This window comes from Nelumbo nucifera, chromosome 4 (assembly GCF_055504915.1).
Source record: "Nelumbo nucifera cultivar China Antique chromosome 4, China Antique-T2T, whole genome shotgun sequence".
Taxonomy (NCBI): Eukaryota; Viridiplantae; Streptophyta; class Magnoliopsida; order Proteales; family Nelumbonaceae; genus Nelumbo; species Nelumbo nucifera.
In genome coordinates, this window is record NC_142652.1 from 22,089,973 (window position 1) to 22,111,003 (window position 21,031).

A 21,031-nucleotide genomic window follows, 5' to 3' on the forward strand; every position below is an offset into this window, starting at 1 on the left:
TAGTTTTGAGGTAAAACAAAACTGATTATCTAATCAAATCCCAGTTTTTCGGTCTGATCCGGTTTTGAAAACCATAGAACCAAAAGTTCAGAGGTACAACTCTTACTTCATAGGCAATTTTTGAATAATTATAAGTGAATGGTTTCTTAACTGTTATAAGTGAATAGTTTTTCAACAGTTATAAGTGAACAATTTTTCCAGTGAAAGTAAAAGATATATATACTCTTTTTTATGCCCATTTTATATTACTTAGATAAGGGATAAAAATATCTGATAATATTTGTCCATTCTGGTTTTAATGATATATAGGACAAACCGACTCTCTATCTAACCTAATCATGCCACTGCCACGTGGCTGATGAGTTCAACGATGAGACCTCCCATTGCGACAATGCCACGTAGGCTCGGTAACCGCACAATCAGTAGGTGCGAGGAGATGGTCCCCACCTTTCCAACGACACGTCCACGAGGACTATTACTGATTACAACGGAAAACCAAATGCCACATTAATATGAGAGTGGCGTAAAATAATAATTGCCTCTATGTCCTTTTGACCACCAAAAACATAAACATAGCGTAAATAGGCGAATGTCTTCGGTTATTGGCCCTCAACAGCAAAGTTAATTCCATTACAAGGACGTCAATCACACTAGTCTATACTAAAAGAGCGAATAGCTCAATTTTCTGAACTTTTCAGTGAACAGTTTTTACTCTTACCTATCTATGCATATAAAGGGCATATAGAGGGTATATATGCATTCTCATTATGGTAGAAAGTAACAAACAACTATTCAATCTCACTCCCACAAACTCTCCCTTTTTGTCTCTCACTAACTTTTCTCTCATGCTTCAACACAAGATGCATTAGTATGGATTATCGTTCATGAGCCCAGCCAAGGCCGGGAAGGTGGATTTGATCACGCGTTAATTGGTTAAAATTAGGAAGCTTGGAACTCATATAAATATCGGAAGATTCAGTTTGTATCTTATCACTCTACTTTATCTTATTCATGCTATCTCTCTGTGTATATCTGAATTGCATAAACTAAGCCTAATGTAGCCCGACTCACAAATGCCTAGCAGCGCCAGCCATAGCAGGGCGGAGCCTTGTTGCCTTTGTATGGAGTCAATCGCAAAGCAGTTAGGCGTACTTGTAAGGACCTGTCGCTTGACTTCGTATGGCTCTCATATGGTGCGTTCATCTCCACCTGTCTCCAACTCGCTCAAGTATAAATATGAGGTAACTCTCCATTGACAATGGGTCCAAGTCTTAGAATCCTGATATAACTCCCGCATTTACTTCTAGTGCCTTGAATTAAATTCTTGCACTTATCTCGCTTTATTAGCATTTACTCATGGGCCCCCAATGCATCTGAGGGCTACCATCGAGACCTCGTCTGCACCTTCCCCCACCTTACACCTCGTACTAACTCGAGAGTTAGAGTCTCTGCCTCAGGTCTTCACCCGAGGTTTCTGACATCTCTTGTTTTACAGTACCTCGGATCTCTAGAAACATCGTCACCGGGCTGACAACCTGCAGTCCTCGACTTCTACCATACTCAAAATGGAGCATTTCGCCTCAACCTCGGCTTACCCTCCTCTGAGTCCTCAAAGCCTTCGGCCTGCCTTTGGAACTTGGGGGCGAATTTATCTCATGACCTCGACTAATCTGGGTGGCAACAAAGCCCATTCAGATTGAGGAACATGAAGCCAAATGTTTGGTTTGAGTAACTGCTAAGTCATTATTTTTTGCATTTCCATTCATTTTGTTGTCAGGTTCAACCTTTGTGTCTATTTCAATTAATTGAATACAGTTCTAGGTGTGCACAACCAGCATTGATGGAGCAGAGTGGGGAAATTTCGCTGGAAGAAGAAATAGAACGCCTGAACCTGAGTACGTAAGTCTCTGTTTAATCACAAGGCCTGGAGTTAGATTCACCTCTGGGCTCACAGCATAGAGTTGCACTTTGTGTTGTTGTTTTCTGCCACGGTTTTCGAGCTTCGAATTCCCAACTCCATAGTCTTTTTCCTGTTCATCTCTTCCTCCACTATTAGAGTGTACAGTGGTCTTTCATATCTCTCTCCCAAGTTTGACTCTTGTTTGGTCTCTACAATGAACCTTTCAACATTTCTTTAGGGTCCGTTGGAGTTAAAATCGAAATCTTCCTGAATCAGAATCGGAATGATTCATTCCCATAGTCTGTTCTGGTTCAAACAAGAATAGAAATAAAAATTAAAATCAGCAGGAATAGGATTTCATTCCCAAGGGAGAGGCAGGGAATGGTCATTCCCTCATTTGAGAAAATGGCCATTCCAGCAGGAACAGGAATGAAAATCCGATTCCAACCAACCAAACAGTTGAAATCAGAATAACCTATTCCGATTTCGATTCCAGACCCCTCTTCCCGTGAATTAAACGGGGCCTAAATGTCAATCGACAAACCATTAACGGAGACTGAATTTTGACAGAAAATTAAAAGATTTATTTGGCTAATTTCCATGGATGTTCAATGTCGGTAGTGCCCACATAGAACTGTATTCAATTAATTCGAATTTCTGCTGCCCAAATTCGATATGACTACAAAAGCAAAATTGTAGCACAAGGATCTTGATACGTAAATTGGATAATTTTTACTTTGTTTTCTAAGAATTCTTATATAAGATCTAATCTACTATATTAGATACTCTGTTCAAGAAACATGTTAACAAGATGAAGATTGTAGCCAAAACCTAAGCTTAAATTTTCTCTTGATTAATTGTGTCCCTCCAAGGAGGGGCGGCTGACTCTAGATGTTTATGAATTTCTAGACATTACAAAACCTTTTAGCAACTTGTGAATTCTACACTGGGGGGAAAGGTGATTCCAATGCTTGAGACAAGTTTCGGACGGGTGGCATGTTAACAATGATCAGTGGACTACATTGAAATTGATGAATGGTTTTTCAGAGTCGTAAGAATTGGACACACCCAGATGGTTGAACCGGTGACCCAGGGATTGATTTGTTAATTGAAATGAATTACTCTTTAACAAGTGTGCCCTGTTTCCATCACAAGTTGTTAATCACAACTTTAGTATGATTGAGTCATACAATAGCTAGAATAATCTGATTAGGGTTCCAAGTGCTGTGTCCATTCTGTCTTTCCAAGTATTCTGTAATCTGATTAGACTTCTTTACACCAGTCATTATTCCAAAATTAGACCCTTTCACCATTCCCCACTTTGTATTTAATACCGTTCAGAAACTGGGTCTGTATTTTTTGAATTACCTTCCGTCCATCACCAGCCTATTATTTTATTTTGTAAAAAACAGTTCATTTATTCAATCATATATATATATATATATATATATATTAATTAACCTCTATTTTTGTTTATTTGAAAATATCTTTATTTGCCACAAAACATTATTAAAGATCTCTCTGTTAGTTGAACCTCCAAAGCTACTTCCTTTTATTTTTTCATACTTTAAACCTGTATCGTTATAACTTTCCACGTGCTGTTGCACGTACCCACTTCAAATTCATCTTAGCATTAACGGGCTTTTGGGCCTTAGTCAATTGAATCCGGTTGAACCGGACAGAAAAATTCTTTTGAATTATTTGGGATTTGGGACATCATTTGAACTCCCATTTTCTCCTAGCCCTAACCCAGAAGCAAACCACCGGTGATTTCATTGTACAGCTAATGTTCATGAGTGTGAAGTACATCGACGGCAAGAAATCAACTGGCGATAAGTATGCTTGTCTCCTTCTTCTTCTTCTTTGAATTCTCATCTCATTATTCTGACACCGGCGGTCATCAGCCATCAGAACAAAGGTCCACCAGGGGAACCGGTACTCTCCCCACCGTATCATTTGAACCCTATCCTGTTACCAGATCATCGGCGACCAACACCAACCGACGTCCATGAGGAGCTTCTATCCAAAATGGTACATCGCGAACATTACTTCCCCCGTCCCCACTGTGGATGCACTTGAAGTTACATCAGTGTCATGTTGCTTGACTTTTTTAAATAATTTTCTGAAACTGTAGTGACTGCTGTAAGCTACAGGTCTCTTGATTATGAAATTCAAGCTAGATCCTTACTAGAAATTGCAGGTTTCTCAAGACGTACTAGTTTCCTGTCATGAAGATCAGTACTGCTTTGGCCATTTTTAATTTTGGTAGGTATTCTTTACCACATTAAACCAAGCAATGCATTAGTTTGTTTACAGAAGTGCAAAGAGTTGAAGGTTAGCCTGAGCTATATTTTCTGTTTCCTTACCTATTTTCATTACTAAAGTTTAGTTTTTGGAGGAAGTTCCATTAGATGTTGCTCCACATTCTCTATGGAAGTTTAACACCATTGCTTTTCCAATTGCAGAGTTCTGTCTGCTGGCCTGTTCAAGATACTGGGTACTGGAAACAAGGCCAAGCTACTGGAAACAAGCTAATGCCATTCATTGGGTACCCTAGAGTTGCCATGTGACAATTCATGCCACCTGCTACAATTGGTGCCTCACAAGATCATGTTCTCCACCCCCGGTTGCTTAAGCTGGAAGATCTTGGTGATAGATTAGCCTTAATGTGCGTAAAAAAATGTTCAGTGTCTTTGATCTTTTTTTTTTTTGGAAAATTTCCTTGTTGACTTCATTTTAGTTGGAAACCAGAAATAACCCGATTAGATGGGTTTAAAACATTCGGAATTTTGTAATTTTGTTAACCTGGTATTGTTGGTCGTTTGTAAAATCAGATCCAAGTAATTTATTTTGGATTCTCGTCTGTGTGCATTTGGCACATCAATGTTATTCATTAGATAATTAATCTGCATATGCTATTGTTGTTTATTTCAGAATCATTCTGTTCCTTAGGTTAATTTTATTGTCCCATGTGTGGTGTTGTCTAAACGCCAAGAGGCAGACAAAACTGCTCAGATGGAAGCTTGATTTCTAGATAGGCCACCTGTAAAATTTCAGCCCGAGTTGAATGTTAACAGTTAAGTCAACATTCAAAACTTGGTAGCACCGTTTTTTGCACAGGTCCTACAGACATTGTTGTGTATGACAGGATGAATGAATACTTCTTGTATTGGTCCCGATTTTCACTTGGCCATTGGTCATGTCAGATTATTGCCTCATCATTTGTGGACTGTCATGCGGGATATGCTCTCATTTTCCGGCAAAACGCATTACTAGTTATCAATTGAATGCTCTCATTTTAATGAATACTACTTGACTGGTTCACGTTTTTTTGATACTTGTTGCTTGGATGTAAGTTTTTTTTATACTTATTGCTTGGATATAAGTTTTTCGGGTATGAATCTAGAGACAAAGAAGATCGGGAGTAGGGCGGGGAGGCAGCTTCATTCAAATCCCCAACAAAATCAAACAATGGATTTATACTCCATGGAATCCAAAGGCTCCAAAGCTGGTAATCAGAACAATACTTGTAGCCATAACTAGTTATACAGACTGAGAATACAATGAAGGCCCTACCATATTTCACTATGGCCCTCTGTACTACCAGTAACCCAAGAAGTGATGCCACAAAATCAGAATAACCAATTCCGAGTCCGCTCATATGCGAGCTGGGCCGTCGGGCTCGGAGGCCCCGGGGGACTTCAGGAGCGTGCTGTCGCCTGTGCATGCTCTTCAACGGAGTAAGGAGGCGATGTTTCCTGAGGAAGTTGCGGCGTGGACCGAGCTCCCTCTGCACCAAGTGGCCTGCCATGCCGTTACTCATGCCATGGTGGTAAGTGATCCCTTCTTTCGGCTTCTATTTTTTTTTTATTCGTTTCTCTGATCTTGTTTTCCTTTGATAGGTGAACTTCTCCATTCACGCCATGGCGAACCAGGTGGAGAAATGCTCGCGGCAGGCGCGAGCTGCCGAGGAGAATGCTCGTGCTGCTGATGCTGCTACTCGCCGTGCACGGTCTAGGCAGGCGAGGTCTCAGAGGGATGCCGAGGCCATTGGGGTGGTGGTGCAGCGCATGGCGGAAATGAAGCTAGACCTGGAGCACCAGGTCGAGTATCTTCAGGAGGATATCAGGGAGAGGACTCAGATCTTCTCTCAAGGCATCGAAGACGCGAAGAAGAAGGCTGTCAGCGATTACATTGCTTCGCCGGATTTCGATGACCTGATGGTAGACTCCTACAGGAGGGGTTTCAAGCTAAGTCGGTGGATGATCCGGAATACGTACCCCGACCTCGATACCAGCGCCATATCCACTTCGCGCATCACTCCGAAGATGGCTAATGCTGCGGATGCCGAACCAGACTCCGAGGGGGAGGCAGGTCCTTCGGGCGTTGTCGGAGAGGCTTCTGATAACGATGAAGTAGTCCCAGGCTTGTGAAATGAAAATGAAATGAAATGTCTCTTTTTTTTTTTTTGTACACATCTGTTTTGAAATGAAATGTCTTTTTGTTCATGTACTGGTGTCTTCGAGCTATATATATTTTTTTGCCAAACTGACCATTTCGGTCCTTCAGTTCGTTTTATGAAATGACTTCGGCGTACTTGCCTTGGTGGCTTATAGATAGTACCTTCACAAATTGACAACGTTCCATGCTCGGGGTACTTGTTTCCCTTCTAGGGTTCCGAGCTCGTACGCTCCCCCACCGAGTGTTTTCATTACTCTGTAGGGTCCTTCCCAGTTCGGTCCAAGTTTCCCTATGCCGGGTTCGGGCACCATGACCTTACGGAGAACCAGGTCGCCGACGCGGAAGTTCCTCTTTTTTACTCGCGCGTTGTAGTACCGAGCTACCTTTTGTTGGTAAGCCGCAGTTCGGATGTGCGCGAGGTCTCTCACTTCGTCCAGTAGGTCGAGGTTGGTGCGTAACTCGCCCTCGTTTGTCCGTTCGTCGTACGCTTCTAGTCGTAACGTAGGCACTTCGATTTCCGCCGGGATCACTGCTTCGGTGCCATAGGTGAGGTTAAAGGAGGTCTCACCCGTGGCGGTCTTTTCCGTGGTTCGGTGTGCCCATAAAACACTTGGTAGTTCGTCTGCCCACAAACCTTTGGCTCGGTCCAATCGCGCTTTCAGTCCGCGGAGGATGGCTCTGTTCATTACTTCCGTTTGGCCATTTGCCTGCGGGTGTGCAACCGATGTGAAGTTCTGACTAATTCCCATACTTCGGCACCATTCTTGGAACTTGATGTCTTCGAACTGTTTGCCATTGTCAGATATCAGTACCCGAGGTAGCCCAAAGCGACATACGATGTTCTTCCAAAAGAAGTTTTGTATGTTTCGGGCCATAACTATTGCCAGGGGTTCGGCTTCTATCCACTTTGTGAAATAATCTACTGCCACCACTAGGAATTTTCTCCCGCCTGTCGCTGGTGGGACTGGCCCCAGGAGGTCGATGCCCCATTGGGCGAAGGGCCATGGACTGGTGAGGTATTTGAGGTCGGCAGCGGGCTGATGGTGGATGCTGGCATGCTTCTGACACTTGCCGCATTTTCTGACGAGCTCGATTACATCTGTCTTCATCGTTGGCCAGTAGTATCCTTGTCGAAGTGCCTTTTGGGCGAGGGCTCTGCCCCCCAGGTGTCCGCCACACAAGCCTTCATGGATGTCGCGGAGTACCAGCTCGGCTTCGGTTGGGCGCAAGCATCGCAGATAGGGGAGCATGTAGGATCGTCGGTACAACCGTTCGTCTATCATGACGTATTTGGCTGCCTGGCACTGCACCCTCTTGGCTGTGTTGCGGTCCGCGGGGAGGGTTCCGTCTAACAGGAAGCTCGCGAGTGGGTCGATCAAGCTCGGCTCCGCTTCGGTGACGGGAGCGTCCTCTTCTGCCCCACCAAGAATGCTGGGCCGAGGCAAGTCCTCTACGTACACGGTTCTCCTGACGTTGTGGCTCGTGCTAGCCAGTCGGGACAGGGCGTCGGCCTCAGCGTTCTCTGACCTCGGGATTTGCTTGATGAAGTGTGATTGGAAGTTGAGCAGAGCTTCCTTTATTTTTGCTAAGTACGCAATCATAGTGAGTTCGCGTGCTTCGTACTCGCCTGTAACTTTGTTGACCACGAGCTGGGAATCACTGCAGATAACCATGTGCTTTGCTCCGACCTTGCACGCTAGGTTTAGCCCGGCTATCAGTGCCTCGTACTCCGCCTCGTTGTTGGATGCCGCAAACTCAAAGCGTAGTGCGTATTCCAGTTTTGTTCCGCCCGGGCCGCGTAGCACTATTCCAGCCCCGCTGCCTTGTTGGTTCGAGGAGCCATCTACGTGAAGGATCCAGGGCTCCTCATCCCAGTTCGCGCTTGGTCTAACCAGGAGGGAAGCCACGCTGGCTGCTACTTCACGGGGCTCGGACTCGTTTGACTTGGGAGCTCCGAGTTCGCCCGAACTAGGGACCTCGGGCTCGACCAGCTCAGGGGCTTCGGGGTTGAATGTGCACTCTGCGATAAAATCTGCCAAGGCTTGGGCCTTGATGGCAGTTCTTGGCTTGTACTGGAGATCGTACTCGCTGAGCTCGATGGACCACTTCGTCAGCCGACCGGAAACCTCGGGTTTGAGTAAAACTTGCCTCAGAGGTTTGTCGGTCAGGACGATGACGGTGTGGGCCTGGAAGTACGGGCGGAGTTTCCGTGCTGCTACCACCAGGGCATACGCTAGCTTTTCTATCTGCGGGTACCTTGTCTCTGCTCCCTGCAAGATTTTACTAACATAATATATGGGTCGTTGGACCCGGTCTGCCTCCTTTACTAGTACCGAACTGACCACCTCGTCGCTAGCCGAGAGGTATAGCTCTAAGACTTCGCCTTCCTCGGGCCGAGCTAAGGTTGGCACAATGGCGAGGTAGCCTTTTAGCCCGTCAAACGCGAGCTAACAGTCTTGGGTCCATTCGAACCCTTTGTCTTTGATTGTTTTGAAGAAGGGTAGGCAGTGGTCTGCCGACTTGGACATGAAGCGGCTTAGGGCGGCTATGCGGCCGTTTAGCCTTTGGACTTCTTTTATTTTCCGAGGTGGTCTCATATCTAGGATGGCTTGTATTTTGTCTGGGTTGGCCTCGATGCCACGTCGATTGACAACGTAGCCCAGGAACTTGCCCGAGGTGACGCCAAAGACACATTTGTTGGGGTTTAATTTCATGTTATACTGACGCAGGATTTGGAAGACAAAATCTAAGTCTTGTATTAATTCTTGCGAAAACTGTGTTTTGACGACCATGTCGTCTACATAGCACTCAATCTTTGTGCCGATTAGGGGCCGAAACAGCCTATTTACAAGTCTTTGGAAGGTCGCCCCGGCGTTTTTTAACCCGAAGGGCATGACCTTGTTACAGTATATACCGAACTCGGTTATGAAGCTGGTTTTTTCTCGTCGGACTGGTCCATCCGGATTTGGTTGTAGCCTGAGTAGGCATCCAGGAAGCTTAGCAATTCATGTCCCGAGGTCGCGTCCACTAGGCGGTCGATCCTAGGAAGGGGGAAGCAGTCTTTCGGGCAAGCTCGGTTCAGGTCGGTGTAGTCGACGCACATGCGCCACTTGCCGTTCGCCTTTATCACCAGCACAGGGTTGGCCACCCAGCTCGGGTAATGGACTTCCCTTATGAAGTCTGCCGCGAGGAGCTTTTCGACTTCCTCGTCGACCGCTTTCCAACGCTCCGGGGCTAAGTTCCGTTTCTTCTGTCTAACGGGTCAGACTAAAGGGTCAGTGTTAAGTTTGTGAGTTATAAGACTAGGGTCAATACCGGGCATATCGGCCGCGAACCATGCAAAAATATCTAAATTTTGGAGTAAAAAACTTACCAGTTCGGTCCGTAGGGGTTCCTTGACAGAAGCACCAATCTGGAGTGCGCGAGCTGGGTCCGTAGGTGAGGCCGGGATCGCGACTGTCTCTTCTGTTGGCGAGGCTCGTTCTTCGCCTTGCTCCGTGGGCCGCTCCAGGTCGAGGTCGCCGGCCGGCTTGGACTTGCCCTTTAGGGCGGCGACGTAGCACTTGCGGGACTCGAGCTGGTCGCCGCGCACTACCCCCACACCGAAGTCCGTAGGGAACTTCATCGCCAAATAGTAGGTTGAGACCACCGCCCGCAGGATATGCGTGATTGGCCATCCTATTATGGCGTTGTATGGGGAGGGGGTCGCGACCACCAGAAAATCGTGGTTGAGTCTGACCGCACAAGGCCACGTGCCGACTTCCACGGGCACCGTTATCTTTCCTAGGGGCCTGACTTCCTCCCCGCTGAAGCCCACCAGGGGAGTGCTGGCAGGTTTTAGTTCGCTCCTTGGCAGCTGTAGCTGATCAAACGCCGACTTGAATAGGATGTCCGCCGAGCTGCCTGAATCTACGAGTACGCGCCTAACCTCGAAGTCGCTGATCCTGAGTTTAATGGCAAGTGCGTCGTCGTGAGGGTAGCGAACTCCCCGTGCGTTGTCTTCTGTGAAGAGGATCGGCTCCTCGGTCTTCGGCCTCTTCGGGGGGTTCCGCTCCTCGAGGACTGCTTCGCGAACTGAGGTTCGAGCTGCCGCTGATGTGCACCCCACCACCACTAAACCTCCCACAATTACATGGATGGTTCCCCGAACTGGCCTTTCTGCCGGAGGCTGTCGCTGCATCGGTTCGGCAGGCCTGCTGCTGGTCTCCGGGGCGTCTTTTAAGTGTTCGCCCGGCTGATCCGCTTTATTGCTATTATTGTTGTGCTGTACAAAGTTTCTTAAGTATCCGTGACGGATGAGCCCCTCTATCTCGTCTCGGAGGTTATTACATTGCTCGGTACTGTGACCGTGGTCCCTATGGAAACTACAATACAAATTATTGTTTCTTTCGTTCGGATTTCCCTTTAGGCGAGGTGGCCATTTCACGAAGGGGGCGTCCTTGATCGTCATTAGGATCTCGGTCCGCCTCGTGTTCAGTGGCGTGTAATCCGTCCGAGCTGGCAAGGGAGCTCGAAACGATTGGTTCGGTTTTGGGTCCCGGGTCGGGTTTTTTCGGTCGGCCGAGCTAGAGGGCTCGCCGTCCCTCTTTCTTTTCTCGTTTCCGCCCTCGGTTCTTTGGTTGATTTCCTCCTCCGTCCTCATGAACTTGTCCGCGAGTTTGAGGAACTCGGCCACGGTCGCGGGCTGGTTAGCTACCATGTGCCACTTGAATTCCTTGTGCGTCACCCCTCTTTTTGCTGCGGCGAGCTGTACCGCGGGGTCTAAACGAGGTATCTGTAAGCATGCCTCGTTGAATCGTTTGATGTAGCCCCGTATGGGTTCTCCTTCCCTTTGGACTACTCCGAAGATGCTTTCCTCTGCTCTGGGGCACCGTTTGCTGGTGACAAAGTGTGCAGTGAAGACCTGCACGAACTGAGCCCAACACTTTATTGATCCGGGAGCCATGTTCCTGTACCAAGTGCGGGCTACCCCCTTGAGGGTGGTGGTGAAGGCCACGCACATGCATGATTCGCTGGCCCTGGCGAGGTGCATTTGGGACTGAAAAGCGTCCATGAGGTCGTTGGGGTCGAAGGATCCGTCGTACTTGTCTAGGGGCGGGAGCTTGAAATCTCTAGGCAAGGGGACTGCCAGGAGTTCTGAGGCGAGGGGGAAGGAACTGAGAGAATCGGGGCGACTCCTACCTCGTCCGAGCTCGTCTCGCCTTTGCCTCTGAGCTCGGATAAGACGCGGGTGGTAAGTCGTCGACTTCGACGGCGCCTTCGCTGCTGAGTGGGCCTTGTACTGGCGCTGCTGGCCTCCGTGTTGCCGAGCTCGATGGGCTCGGAGTGCTGGTAGTCCGCTCCTACCAGTGCGTCGAATCGGTTTCCCATCGGTGGGGACTCCGGTTTGGAGACCCGAGGTGTTGACCTCGCGAGCGAGGTTCCTGATCCGCCTGCGGGCCACGAGGCGGGGATGACTTTTCTTTCTCTCCGGCCTGGGCACGAGGCCTGGCTGTTTGGGGGGTTCTGAGGCCTGGAGGCCTTTCCTTGGTGGAGGCGCCCATCCTGCGGAGAGGCCTTTACCGGCTTCGGGGCAGGGTGGCGAGGTGGAAATAGTGGTTGGTTCGGTGTCAGTTGGGGAAACTGCTGCTGATAGTGGTATTGGGAGAGGTTGTGCAAGACTTGGTGCTGGTGAAGCTGGTGTTGCTGGAACTGCTGCATCTGGGCTTGCATTGCCCGCATGCATTGCATTAAGTCGTCCAACCGATTTTGGCTAGCTGCCAGGGGGACGGCGGTTGGTTCAGTGAAGGTAGTCTCAATGGGAAGAGGAAAGGGGATGTTTGCGGATGGTAGGCCTACAGGTGCCACTGCTTGTGGCGTAGTCAGATTGGGGATTCCATCCACCGTGAAGGGGATGGTGAATTGCCCGACACACACCACGGGAACTTGGAGCTGTTCCCCGATGGTGTTTGTCTCTGTGCCGCGTCCGGCGTTGCTGGATGAGGCCATAAGTAATGAGTTTTTCAGAGAAGAAGAAAGGGTATGTAAGTTTTGGAGGGAGGCTTTTTGAAGCGTTTCCCACAGACGGCGTCAATTGATGATGCACAATCTGGCCGGTCTTAGCTGTCGATGATCTTGCCTCTGAACTGAGCAACAGGGACCTGAAACGGGAGGAGAAGAGAAGCTCCGGGGAGAACCTAGCGTAAGGGCTCCGAAGCTCAAGTTAGAATCCTTCAAAGGCAAGAATAACCAGATAGCGCGAAAGTTAGCATACCTCGTCCCTGGGGGGGTAGAAGCCTTTTATAACCACCTCGCGCACTCACTTCCAGGCCTCCGCCAAGTCGGGCATGATTACTTATGGACTCCTGCCAGTTCGGGTGTCATTTCCTCTAGTCGGACAGAACCGCCACTGTTCCTTTTGTCGGAGCCGTCTCTGTGGCTAGTGACGATGGTTGCAGGTGGCGGTGGCAGGAAGCCGTTTGAAATGCGGCTGTCAGGCGTCAAATCCCAAATCAGTCAGGTACGTCGCCCTTGGATAAAGACGTCCTTGGTGTCGGGTACGTTTGGTTGGCCTGGTGCTTTGGAAGTGAAGTGTTGGAGTGGCGAGCGAGGTGCCTTGAGTTCGGTTTGGAGTGTTCTGAGCTGCCACGAGTCAGCTCGGGTCAGCTTTGTGAGGCTTGGGGCCCAGTATGGTTCATGCTCCTTGCAGGGAGCTCGGGTTCTCAGTAGGGAGCTCGCTCTTAATAGCAAGCTCGGACTCCCAGTAGGGAGTGTTCTTAATAGGGAGCTCGGTTTTTAGGGAGCTCGGGTTCTTGGGGAGCTCGGACCCTTAACAGGGATCTCACTCTTAACAGGGAGCTCGGGCTCCTAGCAGGGAGCTCGGATTTAGGGAGCTCGGGTTCTTAGGGAGCTCGGGTTTTTAGGGAGCTCGGGCCTTTGACAGGGAGCTCGCTCTTAACAAGGAGCTCGGACTAGGTACAGTGGTCTAGAGTTCGGGCTCGGTAGTGAGTTCGGACTTGCTTCCGATGTTCGCTTTGGGTGCTCTACTGTCCCGAGCTGCTTGCCTTTGCCACGTGTCGGACGATCGCGAGGTCGGGCCGAATTTCCCTTGATCAATTTTGAAGGCACCTCTCCCGAAAAGAAATAAAGTTGTAAGTTTAATTAATTACAAACAATACAGGAGTAGTCTTGATTTTCCATCTCCCATGTTTGAACGCCTACTCATTGGTTTAATTGAGGAAGTTCTCAAATCATCCAATAAAAATCCAACAGATTTTTAAAACTGGAGAGAAAGTAAACCCACTACTTCTTCATAACTCATTGGCTATGAAGTCGATTGACAATGCTTATGGTTGTTTTATTCTGTTTTGTTTCGTAGAGGAATTAAGACCAATCTTTCCTCCGAAACCATATTTATAGAATCTCCTATAGTTGAAGCTGGTATAGATTTTTTTTCTTACATATTTTGACTCATGAAGAAAACAGAGATTATATCTAATAAATAATTTAAAACAAAAAACAACAGAAATACTGAATAATGAGACAAGAAATAGTGGAAAGGGATTTTTTCTGGTCATCAGAAACAGCCAAATTATATTGGGGTTTCAATTTTGAATAAGGGAAAATTTGGATTTTTATAAAATTTTACCTGCACATGATATCAAGTGCAAGTGGATCGTAGCATATTTGTTAGAGAAGAGGAGGTTTTTGTCCAATGATCTCACCTAATAAGGGAGGTCTTAGTCCAATTTTAAAAACAGAGGAAGTTTCAGTATTTAAGAGATGTGTGATAGGATGTTTTTAAGTCCTTAACCCCATTGAAAAATGGAATTTGAGGAGGTCCAATGGCCAAAGGGCCATGACTCAACTATGCATTTTAAAATCCCCACAATTTCTACTTACATCCCGATGATTTTCTTGTACCTTGTATGAATCTTTTAATCGACCACACCGTTGGTTGTAAATCTTTCTCATTTATGGATGGCTATTCCGGGTATAATCAAATCCGCATGCAGCACTCTGACATACACAAAACTGCATTCTATACCCCATTCGGTACATTTACATGCCGGGTGATATCTTTCGGTCTCAAAAATGCCTGAGCTACTTATCAAAGGGCTCTGATAATAATTTTTCATGATTTCCTGGAAGACTATGTAGATGACCAAACAAAAACAGCGGATCAGCGCTTAGCCGCCCTGACTCGAGTCTTGGAAAGATGCCCGGAGTTTAACTTAAAGATGAACCCTATGAAATCTGCCTTTGAGGTACGGACAGTCAAGTTCCTGGGATTTATGGTCAATAATCGGGGCATCGAAATCGACCGAGACAAAATTACCACCATACATAAAATGCCACCACCAAAGACGGTAAAGCAGGTCAAAAGCTTCCTCGGAAAATTTTCGTCCACTTATATTTTCATACACGTACCTATAAATCAATAATGTTATTAGTTTTTAGCCCCGTCCTGGCTCCACCCCTGAGGAGAGAGATATTTGTCACTGACCTCATGGTACACCAAAAAAAAAAAATTATAAAATTCAGGAATGAAAACCTACTAATCGGCGATGATCATCACAAAGCACCGGCACTCAACTGCACAGGCCAAATAAGAATTGTCTTAACTCTTAACTTTCCTCGTTCATTCATCAAGAAAAAAGAAAAAGAAAAATCTTATTTCTGTCTATCTCTAATATATGTTTATTTAATAATTAATTCCATAAATAAACAGTAGAAATAAGTCCTCTAAGTAAAGAAAAGAAATTATAAAAGGAAATCAACACGTACACAAAAAAAAAAAAAAAGAAAAGAAACTGGCATGCAAGTCAGTTGCAGAGGAACGCCATTATCTTCAAACCAAGCACTTCGCAGAAGTGAAGAACCTCCGAAGGCCCAAAGAAAACCCATGAAAGTAAAATAAAAAATTTACACAGATGGATGGTTCCTCTCCGTTTAAAATATATATATATATATACGTTTTCGTCGTTTTTCTCTTATTTCCGACTTTCGGAATTGGCAGTCAAAATGGTGAATTTTGGGGGAGGTAGAGACCTTGATCGTTGTCAGTCCACTGGTTCTGACCCCAGTAACATTGATCAATGGAGCTTGGAAAATCAAACAAGCCTCCTACTCCATCTCCACTGCTCGCCCAATCTAATCCCATTATCCCTCCTCCGTTGCCATTATTCGTCCTGTTCTGCAACCCTGGTTCTGGCAACTCTACAGGAAAGGTCTGATCTATGAACCCTCCCGCGGTTAATTCCTGCATCTTCATCTCTTCCACCATACTTGCCATCCTCCGTTGCTGTGCATGCATCCGGAACGGTGAAATATCCGAGTAATTTAGCCCCACAAGTCCTGGGTTTGATCCTGTTATCAAACTCGTGAAGCTTCCGCTCTCGGGGAAGATACCGCCGTCAGCCGCTGACGGTTTCTCGAGCGTGTCCAGCATACATGGCTCGAAACTTGGGCTGGGATTTTGAGATAGGAACAGCCTAGAATCGGGAAAATTAAGCAACCCTATTCCTGGCTCTGCTGCTGCAGAACTCGAAGAAGGCGCTGACGCTGTTTCCGTCGTTGTCGCCGTCGTGGCTGCAGTAAGGCTTGAGCTCTCGCTGCTCGAGTGCGAGGAGGTGGTAGCTTTCTTCTCCTTGTTGGTATCCGGAGAGGGTTTCGGCTTCGATCGTTTGGTTTTCCGACAACCTCCACCGACAGGAACGTTACGGAGGACACCGCCCTTGGTCCAGTACCTTCGACAGCTCTTACAGAAATGGCGGGGCTGAGAGAGATTGTAATTGTTGTAGTAGCAGAACTTAGTGTTGAGAGAGTCGCAGCGCGGGCATTTCAAGGCTTGATTTGGGTGAGGACGCAACCGTCGGTCTCCGACGAAGACACGACCGCCTCCATTCCCCATTGACTGGAGATCTTGCATTTCAGATACCTTTGGACAGAAAAGAAAAGACAGGGTTCCGATGACCACGAATGTAAAGGGACGGCGAAACAATTGTATCACACTAGAGCCCAAAGCTGGGTGCAATTCAGCCTCAGAAAAGTTTTGAAAGAATCTTGGTTACGAAATTCCGACGATTCAAAGGAAAGAAACCTGTCATTCTCCGGCGACGAAGCGAGTGTCTCCGTCCATGACCATGTGCTCAGTGCTCTCAAGTTTCAACGGACATTAACAACCATAAACTCTGACAAATATCCGTCGCTCACATCACATTTCTGTAAGTTGTCTTTTGTTTTCAAATATTCATATTGGATAGACTTGGATTTGATTACCGAGAATAACCTTACAGAGAAGCAGGGTAAAGACCATGTAGCCACGAAGAAAGACGTGAAACTACCACAACTACCTTACTAAAAGCGTAATTAGGATAAAGGGGCATTCTTGGTAATTCAAGTGAAAATCAGGCCTATCACTTGTCCGGGTGTAGGATTTGGATTAGGATATCTATCATCCACTCCAGGTGAGAGGTCAGAGATGAGGTCACAGTCCCCCACTCACGTCTCTCGGACCAACCGGGTGTATATGTATTGTCAAGGGGTCCCACTACCAGCAGCTTGGCAAATGAATGGAATGATTTGGACTAGGGTTATGAGTTTTGTAGGGCTGTGACTGTGAGAATCATTACAACAGGAGCCTGGACGGCCCTGGACCGTGGAGGACTACAGCTACTGGAGGGAGGAGGCAATCTATCTCTACTCTCTACTCTCTACTCTCTACTCTCTACAGCTCTACTTGGTCTCTAGACTCTAGACTCTAATAGGTGTGTAGGAGAGATTAGACCAGATTGACCGTACGAGTACGATCATGGTGCATCTGTTATTGGACACGTGAACGGCTACAAGTCGGGGCTTGACAGTGTCCACGAATCTTCTTGTCGGCCATCCGCTCCCTCACTCAATGGTAGAGGGTGGCGCTACGTTGGCGGCATTGATTGGAGGACGTCCAATGATTGCGGGCAGTGGTGGTTACTGTACGGTCCACCTGACCTGTGTTAAATGTGCACAAAGAAGCAAAAGGAAGCTGTAGCCTATCAATTCTCGTTCAATATACCCTGGCTCGAGTGACAATTTATTCCCCCATCTTTTAAACGCGACAATCCAATATCCAAACCTTTAATTTGTGATAATCTGGTATGTGGCGTTAATTTATCGTTAGTCGGTGCATAAAAAGATATAAATACCTATTTCATTTTTTAATAACCGAGTTTGAATCATTTTCGAAATGACAAAAATGACCATTATACTGAGGGATTTCTCTTCCGCTCCGCTTGACCACAAAATCCGATGAACTTGTTCTCAAATAATAAACAACCTCAAAAAACCTATTTACTCTCGCTAATTCAGCAACCTCTACTATAGATTTAATGGAACCTTGCCCCCACCACTCCTTAAGAACCCCTCTTTCATTTTCACAATGGGAGAAGCCGATCCAACATGATAATTCCACCAAACTCAATCTATATTGCCGCTTGACCTCGCAGTGCGCCTTACCCCAACAAAAAGCTATCCAGTTTGGTTCTTCATAAAAACCACTGAATCTCCAAGAACAAGTCTACGAACTTACTCTACCCAGTTGTCAAAAAATGCTGACATGGCGTTTCATAGTAAATGTGCCGAAAATCCCACATCACACCATGAACATCTCTCACTATAATCGTCTATATTGGCGACTCCGCCTTGTAGTTCAGTGGGGGGAAATATTGAATCTTCACAAAACCTGGGAATCGAAAATCCACCTCCATTGTTTGCATCGCTTAGTGTCAGGATATTCGAGAATGACAAAATCTTTTCCTCAGATTCCTCAATGCCATCGTCCTACGACAATCTCGTTGCAACCGTCGGCATATGAACCATTCCGGAAAACATCTTTTCCTCAGACGTATTTTTGCAAAAACTTCATCAGTATCAAGATTCGGTAGGAACATAACCGACACGGTTCTACACAAAACCATGTGCCTAACGCAGGCTAAAGAACTAAAATCTAGAGAAGAAGCTTGCTCCACATGGCCTTGTGGGAAGTAGTAAACTGTGGAACCGACGGTGGGGATTTTTAAATCGTTTTGAAGTTATACTATGAAAGACAACAAGTAGATTAAGAATAAAAATAGAGATAGGTTGTGCCACTTTCGAAAATTCGTTCCTCTCAAAAAAAAACAAAAAAAAAACAATGATCATAGTCTCCTACAATATTGCTCGCTATCGAAAGCCCATCTCTCCTCTTTACTCTTCTTCAAGGAAGCGAAGATGCTTCCCTACCAGATGGACAAACCCAAGGTTCAAAGTATTGACATGTATCGGCCCGTACCGGCCGATACGTATCGTTCCAGCACCCCACCGATACGCCCCTACAATGGGTGTATCGATGGTCTAACCGGTTCAGGGTGTGGCGAAGACCTAAACTAGTTGGCGAAAAAAAATAAAAAAAAATAACCACCAAAAAGAGTATCGATTCACTCGATACGCCCATACCAACGTATTGGGCGAATCGATATTTTGAACCTTGGGCATACCCTTCAAACACACGATACCATGTGATAAACTTTTCATTTCTACAACCTATTCTTCTTCTTCTATCTCGTCACCGCTATTGTAGATGAATCGAGTGTGCTTCCCTATAAACCCAAGCATTCTCTTCTGATTCATGTTTATCTTTCTCAGAAATGACCAAGACCAAGTGACCAGAGTCTTTCAAGATTCAGCAACATCTTTGTTCTTTCCATCCATCCCCGTGACAGACTGAACACAAAGTAAAATAGATTTTAGAATTCAATTGGATAGGAGGGAAAAAGAAGAGGAAGGGAACAGGGTAAAATGAAAGGAAAAGAGTAAAATCCGAATATTATCACAAAGGTTAGTTTTGTTATTATGAAATTATTTAAATGCAGTTGATGTCACGTGATGATTTTGATTGATGGTGAGTTAACATTAGGTATCAGATTGTCCCAAATTGAAAGTTTAAATATTATATTATCTCATTTTAAAGTTTGAAGACCAAATTATCAGTCGAGCAAATATACAGAATATCATAAGATTTGATGTACACAAACTAATCAGCGTACATGAGCCTAGGTACGATATACCTGTTCCTCTGTGCTCTTTCTCTTCTCTTCTCTCTTCCTTTTCTTAACGCTCGAGCTTGGACTAAACCACTAAACCAATCGATCACCTTTCCAATGGGATGGCCCATTGATTCAGGCATTCATCGATACTCGATGGATAAGGTATTGTTCAGCTCTGAACCGTAGCCTGTATTCCATAAACCGTCCAAGTATATATACAACACCACCATGAACGACCGTCCAGGCGTGCAGGTGCATGTGCAGGTGCAGCATATATCAATGCCATATATGGCAGGGCAGGTAATGGGATTGAGCGCGGTTCTTGCCTTCTTGGTTTAGTTCGTCTTGAATCTTGAATAATGAGTTATGGGCGGTGATAGAAGGTGGCCCCACCCGATCAATTTAAATAGTACAAACAGTGGTACGGCATGTCAGAGAATGGGATGAGTACGAATCTGATCCACAACCACAAGTAAGGTAAAGGCCTTTTTTTATTTTTTATAGATCTCTCTCAATCTTAGAATTCATAACTTAACTAGCGAGGAAAATATGAAAGATTTAATAATTTTATTTTTCATTTAATGTTGATTTATAAAAATAATTATTGTTAATTGAATATGAATAAATATTTTTTAATAAATTTAGTTTTATTAATAATTTTTAGTAATTTTAATAATTTTTATTTTTTTTATTATTTTTAAATGAAATTTTGATTAATTTTAAATAAATAAAAATAATTATAAAAGCTAACATTTTATTAATTCTATCAATAATTAACAATTATATATGAACGACAACGGGGTGGGTTCAGAGTAGGGCACCCCATCCCTTTTCCTGCCCCATAATCAAGACACTTTACCCCATTCCCGTCCCGTCCCCATTGTCACGCGAGTTTAGGGCAAGGTAACCACTCCTCAAAGTCGGGCGAGTTCAGGGGCAAAGCACCCCACTCCTCATCAAGGATGGAGAATCCTCGAATTTTCCTGCCCCGTCCCCAGTATTGGGTGGGTTCAAGTTGATGTGTAAATTGGGTTGTGTTGGGTTGGCACGACACAACCCACATGTGGCCCGCACAAAGTGCGAGTCATGCCATGCTGGTCCACGAGGTGTCCCGGGCCATGCCTCCCTCCTCTAGGATAATTTGGGGGGTCGGTTTGGCACGGCCCACGGCCGAGCCCGCACGGGCCTGTGTCGTGTCGTGGGTTGAGCAGGTCCATGGGCTAGGCCTTGGGCCAGGCCATGCCGCACACCAAGCCAAGCTCAAGGCAATGCACCCACTCCATGTCCAAGGTTTTTAAAATTGGACTGGATAGGGAACTGTCTGGGGTCGAACGATCTAACTGTTTGGTCCGAACGGATGACCTGCTTTGACAAAAAAAAATTAGAAAAACAAAAATAGACAAAAACTGCTGTCACAAAAACTGCTGTCTAGGTTGACGGTTCGACCGCCCAAGTCAACAGTTCGCTAACCAAATAAACAGTTTTTGGACAAAAAGTGGTTTTGAGGTGAAATGGTGTCTGGTACCCAATTTTTTTGGTTTAACCATATGGTTTGATCTAGCTTTGAAAGTACTGTCCCCATCAACCCAATATTCAAATTGATGATACAAATGATTAAAATGAT

General features: G+C 45.8%; 1 protein-coding gene across 1 annotated transcript; it reads right to left on the bottom strand.

The window, feature by feature from the left end:
* Nucleotides 1–15,016: 15,016 nt before the first annotated feature.
* OBP4 (OBF binding protein 4) lies at nt 15,017–16,912 on the bottom strand. The gene has a single exon (XM_019197875.2). It carries the CDS (start codon nt 16,269–16,271, stop codon nt 15,360–15,362), a length of 912 nt encoding a protein of 303 aa, XP_019053420.2. The 5' UTR covers nt 16,272–16,912; the 3' UTR covers nt 15,017–15,359.
* Nucleotides 16,913–21,031: the final 4,119 nt, after the last annotated feature.

Coding starts and splice junctions, on each gene's coding strand:
- OBP4 (XM_019197875.2), bottom strand. CDS start 16,271: ATGCAAGATCTCCAGTCAATGGGGAATGGAGGCGGTCGTGTCTTCGTC.